Raw genomic sequence first — 16,504 nt, forward strand, 5'->3', positions numbered from 1 at the left:
CTCTCTGTGTCCTTCCGGCGAGGAAGGAGATGATCCACTCCAGTGCCTTCTCCTGGATTCCGACGTTGCTGAGGCGCTGTACTAGGGTACGGTGGCAGACAGTGTCGAAGGCCGCGGAGAGGTCCAGGAGGATGAGGGCCGCTGTTTTCCGTTGTCGAGCAGGGCTCGGATGTCATCGGTGGCTGCGATCAGGGCGGTCTCCGTGCTGTGGTTGGCCCGGAAGCCAGACTGCGAGAGGTCGAGGGAGCCGTTCGTCTCGAGGAAGGCGGCCAGTTGCTTGTTGACGGTCTTCTCGATGACTTTTGCTGGAAACGGAAGCAGCGCGATGGGGCGGTAGTTCTTGAGGTCGGTGGGGTCGGCTGATGGCTTCTTAAGTAGGGCGCTGAGTTCGGCGTGCTTCCAGCTCTCCGGGAAGGTAGCAGTGTTGAAGGAGGTGTTGATGATGTCCCGCAGGTGGGGTGCGATGACAGCGTCGGCCTTGTTGAAGACGTGGTGAGGGCAGGGGTCTGTCAGGGATCCGGAGTGGATGGAGTTCATTGTGTTGACGGTGTCTTCGGTGCTGATCGGGGTCCAGGCGCGGAGGGTGGTTGTGGGGGGGGGGTGGTTCGATCGTGGCGTGCGTCGGTTGAGTGGTGAAGCTGTTGTGTATGTCTGCGATCTTGTTGTGGAAGTAGGAGGCGAGGGAGTTGCAGAGGTCTTGCGAAGGGGTGATGTCGTTGTTTCCGGCGTTGGGGTTGGAGAGCTCTTTCACGATGTTGAAGAGTTCTTTGCTGTTGTGTGCGTTGTTGTCTAGTCGTTCCTTGAATGCGGTTTTCTTGGTGGCGTGGATCAGTTGGTGGTGTTTTCGGGTGGCGAGCTTGAGGGCAGTCATGTTGTCCGGTGTTGGGTCTCTGCGCCAGGTTTTCTCGAGTGCTCTGCAGTTCTTCTTGGAGCTCTTGAGTTCGTCGTTAAACCATGGTGCTTTCTTGCTGCCGGGTCTGCTCGGCGGGGTCTTCAGAGGGGCGAGGTCGTCTGCGCAGTCGCTGATCCATTTCGTGAGGTTGGTGGCCGCTTGGCTGGGGTTCGTTGTGCTGGTGGGAGGGTTCTTGCTCAGGGAGGTAGCGAGCTGGTCTGCGGTGATCTTGTTCCAGCTTCTACGGGGAACCTGTTGCTGGTGATGGTGGAGCGTGGTCCTTCTGAAGCTGAAGTGGACGCAGCTGTGGTCCGTCCAGTGGAGTCCCGTGGCGTGGCTGAGGGCGATGTCCTTGCTGGAGGAGAAGATCGGGTAGAGTGTGTGTCCGGCGTAGTGGGTGGGGGTGGTCACCAGTTGCTTGAGTCCGAGGTTGGAGAGGTTGTCCAGCAGGGTGGTGGTGTTGCGGTCGTTGTTGTTCTCCAGGTGGAAGTTGAGGTCCCCGAGGAGGATGTAGTCGGCGGAGGGGAGGGCGTGCGGGCTGATGAAGTCGGCGATGTCTTCGCTAAATTGTGTGCGTGGTCCCGGGGGTCTGTAGATGAGAGTGCCTCTGAGGGTGGTCTTGGGGTTGACGTGGATCTGGAAGTGCAGGTGTTCGGTGGGTGCGAGGGTATCGTCAGTGTCGGTCGTGATGCGGATGGTGTTTCTGTGGATGATGGCGATGCCTCCTCCGGTCTGGTTGACGCGGTCCCTCCAGATGATCTTGTAGCCGTCCGGGATGGCGATGTCGGGCGCTGAGGAGGCGTTCATCCAGGTTTCCGTGAGGAAGGCGACGTCTGGGGCTGTGGTGTCGAGCAGGTTCCAGAGCTCGACGGCGTGTCTGTGGACGGAGCGGGTGTTGAGCAGGATGCACTTCAGGTGGGTGCTGCTGGAGCTCGGCTTGGTGGGTGCTGGTGTAGCGTGGGTCCGGTTGCAGGTGAACTTGCAGGAGTGGCAGCTGAAGGGTCCGTGGGTGTGTTTCGGTGTGGCTCGGTAGCAATCCGGGGTTCGGCCGGCGTTGAGTGCGTTGAGTTCGGTGGCGTCGTAGGTCCGTCGGGTCGGCTTCCGACGGTGGGGGCCAGGGGTCCTGGCGCTGGGCGCGGTCCAGGCGCGGACGGGCGCAGACGGGCTTACCTTTGGCGTGCCTTCGGCGCACAATCGGCACGCCCGCTTCGCGTCAACGCTGCGCGTATGCACGGTCGCCATTTATGGCGAAGTGGGAGGGAGGGCGGAGCAGCTGGGAGGTGGGAGCGGGGAGGGCACAGAAGGTAAGGGGGCGTGGCCGCACGCAGGCGGCGGGAAGTGGGGAGCGGGAAGCGGGTGGGGGGGCACAGAGAGCGGCGCTAAACAATGCAAGGCACAAAAAAGGAAAAATAAAGGGCACAGAACAGAAAGGCAAAACGATACAGGCAGCACAAAATAAAGAAAACACACGCAAAATATGACGGCGGGGGGCGGGGTCGACGGGGCGGGCTCAGCGAGGCTGAGGACAGTAGCGAGGGGACGCACACGCTACAGCTGGTGGCCGTGCGGCGCGGGGGTGTCCTGAGGTCATATCAACTTTAGGCACAAAAATCTATCTGTGCCTATATTTGAGCGATCCTATTGTTTACTTTGCTTGACATCACGTAGCATCACTTTGCATCACACAAGTGCACGCACACACTTTTAGCAAACTGGGAACAAATAGTGATTTTGATTAACAAGGATTAGATAGTAACACCGCTGGCTACTGACCTTCAACTGAACTTCAAAATCATGAACAACATTTTGTGATGTCTCCATTTTTTAACCAATAGCAACTCACAGGCCTCCCAAGCATTAGCCATTTGTGGTACATCTAACCACTTCTTATCTCAGAGAATCACGAAAATTGAAAACTAAGAACAGCTGAAATGGTGAAATCAAACAAAGGCGACCATGAAGAGCCCAGCCCAGGTGGATTCCACAATGACCAAAGATCAAGAAAGGACTTAAATGAAAGGCAGGTTGTTCAACACTATTTGCCCCTGAATTAAAATTTCGAGTTAACTCTCTGCTGGTACTTGGAGATATGGAACAAAAACTGGGATTCGAATCTGCTCAAACGCACTAAGTCTAATGCCATACTTTTCTTTTGAAATATCCCAGGGTCAAGCCTTGAAATACTTAAGCCTTGATTGCAATTTCTCCCAGTTACTCTGGGTCCCACGTGTATGCCCTGCGAGCTATCGGTACCACAGGTAGTGGTAACCTCAGGGGTGGAGTACCTGACAGGTTACTACGGCTCTTTATTTATTAAGACAAAGGAGGGGTCATGTTGTGTGCATTAGGCAAAAGAAGGTAGGTTGGGTTACTGATATGACCAGTCAATCAAACAGAAGCTTAGCATCCCAATGTGTCACTCAGTTGTGGACTTTAATCACATAAGAGATCCAGTATAGAGGGGTAAGCACATACTGGAAAAGTTCTATCAGTGTGATTTGGCCTAGCAGTTTCACCTCCATTTTCGTAATGTTCAATTTCAATTCATTGCGCACAATCTATTAAGTCAGCTGATTAAACCAATCAAATTCTGATCAAATGTTACTGTAGATCTATTTGAGCTACAAACTCATACATAAATTACTGTTTTGTCCACAGAGGTATGGCAATGTATATTTATGGTTTTGGTAGTAAAAATGAGGTTGAGGAAGCTGTTGAATGAAATTTGTACGAGGGGAGAATCTGGAGGTACTCCACCTTCAAAAACTTTATAGGAAGAAAGGGAGTTCCTCAGCTGCCTGTGCTGTGGCCTTCAATAGGAAAGAGGAAACCATGTCAGGGCAGAATCGAAGGTAATCGCGTTAAGACATTCCAATTTATCAATCCAACAATCCACAGTACGGTCAATCAGAATAAGCAACGGTAGGTTCTCTTAATCTTTACTGGCTAAAACATCACCTAAGACAGGGTTCAAGGTGTTCTCCACCCTATTACATAGACAATGATCAGACTAAAACCCTCTAGAGCAGCAGTTCTTAACATTTTGACTTCTGTGGTACCCCCACTGAACCAGTACTGGAATCCAGGGACCACCACTGATTCATTACTGGAAGTGGAGGACCCATGGACTGAGCAATTTATATTATTTCAACCTCACAATACACAAAAATACAGAAATAAATATACCACAAGCAAATGCTCAAATATTGAAATATTTTGTGTAATTTACAATCAAATATAGAAAAAGATTGACAATTATCAATGTTGCTACTTTATTAGTATATACTTTATTAATTGTAATTCACTCATTTTAATATTATTTAATTTTGTAAAACACTTACAGCCCCTGAGTAGGCCTTGCAGACCCACAGGGTCCTTGGACAACAGGTTAAGAACCACTGCTCTAGAAGACATCCATTTTTAGAATGGCATCAACATCAAAAGCTTTCTTTTAGAGACAGTCAAAAAATGTTCTTCTAAAATTGCAAAACAAATTGTGCTCATGCCTTCTGAAAAAAAACACAATTTAACAAACTCTGAAGAAAGCACATAAACATATCCAGTATTAATAATATAGGGTTTAAAATGATTAGGGGTTATAGTACAGGGAAAGCTGTTTTAAGGATTCCACATAACTTCCCGCTGCTAACAGCCTCTATTAGCCTAAAATATCGATTTAGGGAGATACATTAGCATGCAATTGTAAAAAATGGATACAGTTACAATATACTCTTGATGTTCTGTCAAATGCAAAAAGGGTGTAGTCCTCGACTGAAATATGAAAAAAACACATTGACTGATGTCATTGTCACTGTATGGCGTATGACTTTAGAGAGCGCTCAAATATTTATAATTTGCTTATTTTATACAATGTTAATTTGTTTACATCCAAGTCCAGTTAAATCAAGCATTTATAATTAATTTAACATTGTCGGTCAACTTTTAGGCCTCATTAGATCACCAAAAATTATTGATAAGCTGTGCTTAGAATCTACACATGTCATCCAGCACTTTTGGGCGGGTTCACAACAAATGTTACTTCATGAGTACCCTTTTACATAGGTTTATAAGCCTTTGTGAATGAGACCTGAAACGTAAAAATCCTTATTAGGAAAAGTGCAAAGGGGACACCGTCCTTTCTGTCTCTGGCAATTGTATATAAATATGACCCCCATTCACTCATTTTATATATTTTGGGTTGATTCACAAAGGCATGTAAGTGGTGATCTCAAGCATATCTTTGGGAATCAGCCCCTCTTTGGTTTAAAAAACCCTAATTTAGCTAAAACCTTTCTGGTGATAGTAAAGACAATGCACCAAGGAGATCAGAACCATATTGGATCAGGGTGGAAATGCAGCTATGATCATGCTGGACCTATCCGCAGCCTTCAGTGTAAAAGGGACAGCTTGGAAGCTGCTCAAATCATTTCTTTCCGACAGGGTTCAGACGGAGTCCCTGAGGGAGTTCACAGCAAAACCATGCACGTTACCATGTGTAGTACCACCCGGATCCTCCATTAGTCCAACGCTTTTCAATATATACATCTCCCAACTCGCTCCCCTGATCGAATACTTTGGTTTCGACTTAACTTCTTACGCAGATGACACCCAAATTGTAGTTTCACTGCTACCTGACAGGTTACAAGATACGGCCACTCGCTTTCAGGACTGTTTAACAGCTGTAGGTTGCTGGATGTCCCAAAACTGCCTCAAGCTTAACTCTAGTAAGACGGAGGTGGTTTTGTTTGGCAATAATCCAAATTTTTGGTCACCGGGCTGGTGGCCGGATAACATGGCCCCCCTCCCTCAACCCTTCAGGAAAGTAAAGAACTTGGGAGTTTACATTGATAATAACCTTAGTCTAAAGGACCAGGTCAATGCAGTGGTCTCATCAGCATCCTTTACTTTAAGATCCTGCCAAACAATTCTGCCTCTTCTCCCTACAGATAGCCCAAAAACTGTCATTACTGCCTTAGTCATGTCCAAACTGGACTATTGCAACAGTCTATACTTAAACATCCAGGAAGGGCTCTTGAAAAGGCTTCAGCTATTGCAGAACGCGGCAGCCAGACTGCTTATGAAAACACCTAAATATGCTTCGACATCAGCAGAGATAAAAAAGCTCCATTGGTTACCCGTTAAGAAACGCATTAGCTTTAAGGCTCTGTGTGTGGTCCATAAATCCCTCCATGGATATGGACCCCTTCATCTTAGACGGAACCTCCAGTGGTATGTTCCGAGGAGAACCCTTCGCTTGTCTGAAGCGAAACAGGTATCGGTGCCCTTGGTAAGAAAATCCAACTGGGGAGGTAGGCGTTTTGTGGTTGGAGCCACCAAGCCATGTCCTACCATTTTGTGGTTGGAGCCACCAAGGTATGTCCTACCATTTCAGCTTAGAGCCATAGCTAATCACCTTGAGTTCAGGAAATCTCTAAAGACGTGACTTTTCCTGTCCAGCTAAACTGCTATTTCTTTTGCCTAGGCCTCTGCAGGACATCGGATCTCTCAGCGCCAGGACACCCATGGGTAACAGACCGCTTTATAAATGGCATTAACATTAACATTAACATCAACAATGATGAAATACCTTTCTCGAACTTCTACTTCGTTCGTTTAAATAACTTTATTCGATTAAAAAAAAGAATCATAAAAGTATACTAATAAGATTGTCAAATATCAAATATCATACATTCAAAGCACAAATGGTATTTCACAGATCATATTCACAATTCTCACGCTGACCCCCCACGGTCACTGAAAAGTCTAAAGTGCAGTGCATTCAAATAAATTTCTCATCTTCAGATCACTAATATTATTTCATAATCATACAATAGGATCATAGAAGGAAAATACACAATATACAAAATATGTTAAAAAGACATAAAATCAATAAAAAAAATCATAATTCATAACGGTTCCTAATCAAAAGTGCACATCTAATAAAACTGAGCATAGAGCTACAAATAGCAGCAGTTGACAATGATCTCAGGTACTCAAAGCCTTCCGTATATGTACACAGTCTAATGTCCCTCAAAAGGGGTTTGATAAAACAATCTCTTGGGGCTTTGTAAAGTGAGCAGAAGAGTACAAAGTGCACTGTGCATTGTTGGGCTACATTATTACATGGGCAAGGGGGCAGCCTCTCACACCAACCCCCTTGTTTTGGGAAAGCAGCCAAGAAGTGCAATATTTTCAACCGAAATCTGGTCAAATAGAAACACCATTGTATGTGTGTGGTAAAAGACAAATAAAACTGTTGTTGTAATGTAACCACTTGATTAGATGTTAATGTTTCTTGCCTATGTGATCCTACAACAGTACATATGCATTGTTGATAACCTTCTTCATGTTCAAATTAATAGAGGCTGGATTATCATAAAAACTCTCAAGCCCTATTTTATAGAAAGTTTCCTTTACATAACGTAACCAGGGCATCAACATGGCCTTGTCAAGATTCATGCAATCCTTTAAAATTTCTTTTGAGAATGACAAATCCTCAGAGGTCCATATTTTTCCCCACAGGAGTAAAGGGGACACATTAATTCTGTCCTCAACAGGTTGCAGGCCCACCTCTGTGTGGCAGAAGATATTTGGAGAACTATTGGGGATTGATAGTAATCGCTTTAAAAATGTATTCTCCATGATTTGAATCTGTTCACTTTTATGGCATCCCCATACCCCTGCCCCTACTCAATTCTCATTGGAGATTTTGAGAGCTGCACATGCATGGGTGACTGGAATCAATGCTACTGCCGGGACAAGAGAGGACACTTCCCCTCTGGAGCAGATCTGAACGAAGTGAGTTCCTCATTACTTTTGGAAAACGAAGGAGACAGCGAACTAGTAACAGTGCTGGAAACAAAGAGAATGTACTGCTGGAGCACACAAACAGAGGCTGGCGCCAGAAGGTGGGTGTAGACAGGAGACATGAAGGGCAGCACCACGAGGATCAGGGTAAATGGTAAGATACCTCAGGTGGTAAATGCATTTGCTTGTCATTCACCAGTTACAGTTATGAATCATCACAAAATACATTAGAAAGCCTGGTGCTACACATACCATAGAAGCGTATTATGTAGACATCTCTGTTAAAATTGTAGTTATCGTGGACCTTTTATTATCTCAGGGTCACAAGTCACAATCGTAACAGAAAAGGTCATTTACATTTTGGTCCACTTTAAAAAGTGCTATGCAGCCTAAGAGGAATAGATTGGAAACCCTGCAGGTTTTAATTCAATCTTTCGTTTTCTAAGTTTGACAACATGGATTCCAGTAGATAGTCATAAAGCTTATTTTGTAAGTGTCTATAAACGTCAGTTTCTATGATGTGCTATATAAAGATTTTTATTGCGTTCTTAGACACATAGCAAGGCATAGTTTATTTATACAGAGTAAACATAACTCTACTTGCATAGACCCAGAGCCGGAGAAAGACAAACTTTCTTTACAACCACACTTATCTCTTAGGAACTCATTAATGTACACTGCAGGGGGATTCTATGATTCAGTTGATGGGCTGCTGGTTGCGGCAGCGAAGTTCCAGCACTGCTGCATTTGACCACCAGTGGTTTCCTGCCAAGATATGACTTACAGGCCTGATTTTGAGTCTGCCATTCCACAGACCACCAGACTCACAGTGGCGCGGCAGTGGCAGCCTTCCTACCACTCTATTACAACTAGGGCAGTCAGACCACCAGTGCACTGCCACAACCACCAGGGATCAGAGATTAGCAGTAGAGGAGCGGTGGTCTGACGACCCTAAGGCACCGCCAAGCATATCACGACTTTCCTCACCACTAGCAGTCTCATGGAGGTTCTTCCTCCATGAAACTGCTGGCTGAGAGGAAAAAAATCTTGGCCATGTGCATGGAGGTGCGTGCAGGGGGGGCACCCCTGTAGTTTTCCACCCCCAGTTCCTGCACAGGAAGGAATGCACAACATGGTGCATTCCTTCCCATGCAGCAGGAACATGCACCGGCAGTCTGACGGTGGTGCAATTTAATGCTCACTATGAGCCTTTAAATGGCACCGAGGCTGGACCACCATGCCACCACCCCCACCACACCACAAAAATATTTGTAATCTCGTGGGCAGGTGGCAGTGAGTTTTGGTGGTGCGGGAACATGGTGGTGGCATGCCACCCACTCCAGCACCGCCAAAACTCATAATCACTGGTGCTATGTAAAGCGCTCTGATATCCGATTCGGGTCAATTTTGCGCTATATAAAACTCGGTAAAAAAATTAAATAAAATAGGCCTTTAAACAAACGGAATTAGACTGTCCATGGAGGCAGGTATAACAGACTGGAAAAGATCCCTTAGCTATTCCTTGGGTCAAGGCTCATTGGATTTGCTTTGACGATGCACACCTCACAGAAACGCTGGGGAAGTCATTTGCAGGGGCCTATACAGAAGTGGGATCTGGCTCAAGAATACCTGTTTGAACCAGAATCGTGACCGTTCGCACTCTGTTACAGCTCTGACTAGCTGTAGTACCCAGACAGAAAGTTTACTGTTATTTGGCAGCAAAGTGGCAAAATATGTGGCAGTAGATTATAAAAAAACAATAGGAGCAGATGAAAAAACTGAAACAAAGGGAAGGTTATGGGAGTAAAAAAGTCTTTATAGGCTTTAGAGTAGTTTCCCATTATAAACAAAATGAGTAGAAGAATTTGTCAAAAAAGGCATTTCTTAATTGGTACTTTTGTGAGAAAACATTTGTCAAAGAGGGATTAATCATGCGAAGTTTCTTTAGAGTTCCATAGATGCGCCTTCCTGTGTGGACACACATCCCATATTCATTCCAAGCTTGGCCTGTAGGTTCTGACTCCTCTCTCTGACCATCATAGATCATTTGTTTTATTTGTTTAAATAGATTTTAAGTATGGGGCCCAGTCCACAAAGGCCCAGATTTACTAGGCCTTTGCGTTGTCCTAGTGTCGCGCAAGGTGATGCAAGACAACGCAAAGGCTTTAGTAGAATTTACGAAGCCACACAAGGGGCGATTTGTGCCGCCTTGCCTGACTTTGTAAAGAAATGCAACACAGCAGCTTGCGTGTAGGAGTTCCTTGGGTGGTGCATGGGCGTACCTATGCCTCTCCCCATGGAGTTTGATGCAAGCCTAGATTTACTAACAGAAGTACACCAGGGATTGTGCCAAACACCTGCGCCCACCACAGAGGTGACCATGAGAAAACGCTTTACTTCTCCTAGTTACTTCCTCTTTCTATGCATGATGTATTCTGCATCATGCACAGAAAAAGAAAAATTGCCTCTGAGGCTTGTTGTTGTGCAGGAAGGTATTGCTTCCTGCACAAAAGGAGTCCTTTCTGATACACAGAGACCATAGCACTATGGTGCATTGGCGCGAAGCGGCATACAGTTAGCGAGCACTAGGAGGGAGAAGAAGCGCGCCATTTCTGTTTTCTCTATTTCATGCATCGCTGCAATTTTGTGCGCTAAAATTGTAAATATTTTTCTATATTTTTGTCCTTTAAAAAAATTAAATCATCACAATTCCTATATCTTTTGAAGGACTACACTAACAAGGACGGGACGAACAGTCACTCACAGTGTGAGCTGAAGGGCAGTAGAGAATGATGCCAATCACTGGGTAAGTTAGTGCTTTATGTCAATTATGTTAAAAGTCGAAATCTTGAGTACTGTAACGAAGGCATGAATTGGCTGTATCCTTTCTATTGTACAGTTCATGACTTCTAGACTTTCCCACTTCTCTGACAGTATTTCTTAAAATGAGCGAAAAGGCCACTGTCCCATTTGTCTTGCATTGCTGACAACTATTATACAAACGTTTGACTTACAGATACTTTTTGGAGGAGTTGTTGAAGATCTTCATGCCCATGTTTCTTAGCAAGGCTTGCTGGATCATCCCCGTCCCCGTTGATCATCCTGGCAGCACGACCTGCCCCTGGACACTGTGTTAAAAGACTTGTTAGGTTCTTGAAGCCAAATTTGGTTGCAAAGTGAAGCAGAGTCGGATATTGCCCAGACTGGCAAACTGCAAAGATAAAGACGAGACAGATTTATAATACAGCTGAGAAAATCATATCTCTCGCGTCATGACCACTATAATATGCACCCTCTTTTAAATTGCACACGTAGCTCGATTGAGCTTCATTTCGAATGATTTGTTTAGTTTAGTTAAATTTACTTCAGTTTAGTTGGGTTTAGCCATTTAGATTAAATTAGTTGGTCTGCCTTTATATTGATAAGTACCACTAGTGCATGAGAGCAGTGCATTTATCGTATGATGGCAGGAACCCCTGGTGGAAGTTCTCCTGATATATTATGGCTGCATTCCTGGTTTATGATTACATAATTTTGGAAATTCCAAGGTGGCCCCCTACACATCCCTGTACCCTAGCATACAATGCAGTACCACCTAAACAAGGCTCACTGATTATACCTCAAAACAGGTCAAATTCAATATTAATATAATGTCATAACTTATTTCTAGATTTTAGAGAAAGACACTTATGTCATAGGAGTAAATGGTTGCATAATGCAGCATATCTTATATCTAAGCATTTGGGGCCATATCTAGGTAATGAAGATTTACCGATTCTAAAATACCGAATTTTACTGATTCGGTATTTTAGAATCGGTAAATAGGATGTAGGTATTTATTCGGTAAGTCTTACCGAATCGGTATTTACCAATTCGGTAATTCCCATTCAATCCTATGGGCCTGGAGCCCCATAGGAATGAATGTGAATTACCAAATCAGTAAATACTGATTCGGTAAAAGGGGGAACACATTGAAGGGTGGCAGGGTGTCACTTTGACACACTGTTGCACCCCATAATCGTGCTTGTGTGCACATGTGGCACACATACAGGCCCTAAGGGCATGTATGTCTGCCACATGGCACTGTTGAAAATGCACAGATTTGCATTTTCAAAAGGCATTCGGTATTTACCACCAACTTATAGTTGGTGGTAAATAACAAATCCTTAAAGCACATAAGCACTCTTAAATGTGCTTCCTACATGCCATTTACCCATTCGGTTGGTAAATAATGATTCTGTAAATACACAATCGGTAAATACTGATTCGGTATTTACCGAATCATCACCTACATAGCATATGGTAAGCCTGAAATTTACCGAATTTCGGGTTTACCGACTGGTAATGAGCCACCTACATCGGGCCATAAATGAGGTCCACAACTTAAACTACAAAACACTATTATCACAAAAGTTATTTTGTTCAACAACCATATCGTTTTAAAAAAAGGGAATTGCTTGAATTCATATTAATTCACTGTAGATATACTAATGTCATCTCATTGTTTTGCACTAAGCATTAAATGTGCATAATTCATGGCTATAGGGTTTAGCTTGTCATATGGAGTGTTAAAACCCACATTGTAATCCCTATCCTATCCAATTCATAGAAGGAAGTAGGCATAGTCAAAGAGTTATTTATGCACCCAAGTAGGCGAATTTGTTGACATTTCAAAACATCTTCTAAGTGATGGTCTTCTACGTCAGCACAATCATTTATTCAGAGTAACCGAACTAATCATGGAATATGCGTCAATTTCACTTTTTTTCTCCCAAAATTAGAGAGGCTTTTCATCCTAAATGGGTACTTGCTCCTGAGAAACCCAAACACCAAAGATCATATGGGTTCAGGCGGCAATATTATTCACTTAAAAAACAAACAAATAGAACTCACACCATCAGTGTGGTTCCCAAACTGGAGTCAACGCCTTAATACCCATGAGTGTTTTGTCTGAGTATCCCTGAAAGAATTCCCACTTGATAGATATTATGCTTGGGTATATTGGCTATGTTGGGCAGCGTGAGAGTTTCCTTCAAAGCCAATTGGACACAGTTCAATTCTCAAACCATACATATTGTTGATGAACCCTGAGAATATGTTGGCAGTAAATTAGACATGTGTTGCTTGCAGCGGCGGCCCGTGCAAGTAAGAGTGGTGGGTCTGGGTGAGGGGAATTTCAACAGACAACCACAAGGGAAAATCAATTATTTATTTAATTTTCCATCATGGTCGTAAATCAAATTCCCAAATGCTTATTACAGCAGCACCACGGTTGGAAGCCTTGTAAATATTTATTGGAAATTTTATAGCTATCTTGGGATGTTGAGAGGCCTCCTTGGACCACTGCTGTACCTGGTAATTGTGTACAGGTGTGCAACAGATGCTCCATTCCCTAGAAGGGACAAAAACAGCATCAATAAATCAAACAGCCATTTGCAAATACCATTCCTGTGCTTGTGGATGGGGGTGCAAACAACTCTCTGCTTTGCGTGCTTGACTGTTTACCTAAAAATTGTACACCATCTTCAAGCAGAAAATTATATTTTCACATTTGGTTGCTTTACCAGCTAGTTGTGTATCTTTACTACTCTTACCCCACATTGTTACAATTTCAAGCTCTCTTTGTGTTCCGCACATTTTTACTGTTCATTTAAATCCACGTCATTACTTTTCTGAAAAAGCCATCACCTGATCCCTCATTACCTCATTGTCCCCTCCTCATTTTCCATAATTACTAAATGAGGCAGTCCTGCCTCACCAGACAATCAATCCAAAGAGAGCCAGCTGTAAATATGAAGGCCTCTCTCACCTCCCAACCTCCTGTTCCTTCTTTTGTCTCAGCAGGCTATTACAGGGTATCAGTATGCGGGGCAGTGGGCAGGAAAGAATTTCAGAGATATACACTATCGAAATATCTGTCAGCCACCATAAGTGGCAGAAAGGCTCTGGGCACTGCCGAGCAGACTGTTCCTTGCAATTTAAAGCAGTGGGAACGCAGCTCAGCAAAGCTACAGGATAACATTGCCAGCTGGAGGGAGTGCTGTGGAGCGGGCGGAGCGATGCAGCGCGCGCAATGTAATTTGTTTTATTTATTTATCTATGTACTTACCTCCATTCAGCCATATGCCGGAGTTTACTATCCCCCAACCTGCCCCTCCCCGCCCGCCCCACCACCCCGCAGCAGTCCCCCCAGGAGCCACTACTGAGCTGTGGCATCATCTGATCAGACCTTGGAGGCTGGGGGTTGAGCTTCTTGGTGCTCGAGGCACCACAGTTGCGTCAGGCAGTTCGAGAGAGGTTGAGGCCAGTAGCCAAGGCTCTCCCGATGTGAGGAACTTGAGTCGCCTGGTTGGGCCCTTATTAATCATTGATTAATGCTTGCTTTTCTCTCCCTTTCCGTATTGTAAGCAAAGGGGGATATTTTGATTGGTTGATTCTAGAGGATATTCGTCCTCATGATTGGTTTGTTAGGACGTCACTTTCCTCTACTTATAGAGCATCTGTTTTGCGGTTTGAGCGTTTACTATTTTCGGGAGCAAGTACAGTAGCAATACGAAGGTGATTGCTTCTACTTCATCAGATGATGAGGGACCTATTCCTGTTAGCAGCAGAATGTCGTCATCAGCTCTTCTTTATCAGCCAGATCAGCAAGGCCTGTGGACTGCAGCAGAGGTGCAGAATATGATTTACTCTGCTGTATCAAAAGCCCTTAAATCCAAGGGAGGCGAGTCAAAGGGGTCGGAGGGGTGTTCTAAATGTAAGGCTACAGTGTCTACAACTTCTTCTTCTTCTGATGAGAAGGCTCCTTCCACTTCTTCGGGGAAGTATGTCAGGAGAGAGGAGGTGCCTCAGATGATGGACCACATTCAGCATAATGTAGCCTTTTAGCCTTTCCCAGACAGAACAATGAAGTTGCTTTTTTGCCCCAGTAAGTTAAATCTCCAGTCATCTCCCTGCTGCTTCATTTCAAACTCAGGGATTTAATTTTTGAAGAATGGAAGGAGCCTTATTGAGAAGCTACTCCTTGTTTCCTACAATGGTTGCAGGTTCATGGGGATACTAATGACTCTCTACCACAATCCTTGAAATTGGATTCCATTCTTGCAACTCTGACTGGGAGAATTTTCTTCAACCCAGATGATTGTGCTTCATCGGACGTTAATGATAAATAGATGGACAGCTCATTCAAGAGGGCATGTTCTGCTCAAAATTTGTCATTAAGATCTTCATCCTATGGAGCATGCTAAGCACAATAAGGATTTTGATGCTGTGGCAACAGCAATCCAGGATGGTTCAGATTGTTCAAAGATTTTGGCAGCCATGGAGCAGCAGGCCAAATTTGTAGCAGATATTTCTTTAGAAATTCAGAAGCTAGCTTCGGTGGCATCTGGTGCAACAGAGGCTGCTCAGCGTCATTTTTGGATGTGTGATTGGAAGGTGGAGGCATCAGAAAAAGCTCTATTAAAGCTCCCATTTAATGGAAAGAAGTTACACAGAAAAAAAGTTGTGCAATATGACATCCAAGTCTTTCAGGGATAGAAAGCATGCTCTTCCAAATAAGGGTAAAACCTCCTCCTCTTCTTACCCTCAGAAGCTTGGGGTTTGTGCTTCTTGTTCTTCTCCCAAGGAGGACTACAAATCTTTTTCTTAGTGGAAGAAGAGATTTCAACCCTGAAGACAGAGCAAGAAATCGGATTTGAAAAATCAACAGGGGGCATCCAAGAGAAGGACCTGATAATTACAGCTCTCTAAATCTTGTCCTGCTGATGGGTGGCAGGATTCAGGCATTCTTTCACAACTGGCACCAGGATGTCACTGATCATTGGGTGCCGATGGTAGTTCAAGAAGGATACAACATTGATTTCCTGTATTTTCTGCCCCAAACTGGTCTTATTTCTACACCTCTCCCGAGGGATCAATTCAAGTGAGAAGCTCTTCTGTCCAGCATTATGCATCTTCTCCAAAAGAGGGCTACAGTCAGGGTTCCTACTTCAGAGCAAGGAAAAGGATCATATTCTTTTTTATTTCACATACATAAGGCATCAGGTTCTTTCAGGCTGGTTATGGGTCTAAAAAGGGTGAACTTGTGGGTTTGTATTGTTTATTTCAAGGGGATGACTCTCTAATCCATTATTCTGATGTTGGAAGATGAGGAATGTTATACCATAATCGATCTGCAAGATGCCTATCTTCCTATCCTGATTGCCCAGGAACATCAACTGTACCTGAGGCTTGCTGTGGGAGGGCTTACTTTTCATCAATCTTTTTCCATCTGTATGAGAACTGTCTTCAACTAGTTAAAAGCAAATCACTTGAAATGTAATCCTGAGAAGCCAGAAATCCTCCTCTTTGGTCCCAATCCATCTCTTGGTTGGTTGGGATGTTGGCCTATGAGTGGCCCTACCCTCCAACACCCACGGGCACTGCAAGAAACTTAGGTGTTGCATTTTATGATCACCTCTCCTTCAAAGGCCAAATTTCCACAGTTGTAAGGGTGTGCTTCTGGTTAATGAAGGCCCCGAAGAAATTCTTAGATTTACTTCCCTGGGAAGGCTAGAAAATAGTTGTTCAAGCATTCATTCTTTCTAGATTGGACTTTGCCATTGTTTATACTTTGGCCTCCCAGCTTTTTGGATACGACATCTGCAGATAGTACAGAAGACAGCAGCGGTTGTCCTATTCAATATTTCCATGCACACCCCTACATCCTTCTTCTTAAAAAAGCTTCACTGGCTACTTGTCAATAAAATAATCATTTCTAAACCTTTACTGCTTGCTCACCATGCCTTAAACAGGGTTGGTTTT

The 16,504-nt window shown here is 44.4% G+C and overlaps 1 protein-coding gene across 1 annotated transcript in view; it reads right to left on the reverse strand.

Annotated features, from left to right (window-relative positions):
• Positions 1-16,504, reverse strand: part of BANK1 (B cell scaffold protein with ankyrin repeats 1) — a 2,434,538-nt gene that overhangs the window by 1,236,503 nt on the left and 1,181,531 nt on the right. The window contains exon 7 of the mRNA XM_078676074.1: positions 10,714-10,910. Within this exon, the coding sequence (XP_078532200.1) occupies positions 10,714-10,910 (197 nt within the window). The remainder of the gene's footprint in view (positions 1-10,713; positions 10,911-16,504) is intronic.

Source organism: Lissotriton helveticus, chromosome 2_1 (assembly GCF_964261635.1).
Source record: "Lissotriton helveticus chromosome 2_1, aLisHel1.1, whole genome shotgun sequence".
Classification (NCBI taxonomy): Eukaryota; Metazoa; Chordata; class Amphibia; order Caudata; family Salamandridae; genus Lissotriton; species Lissotriton helveticus.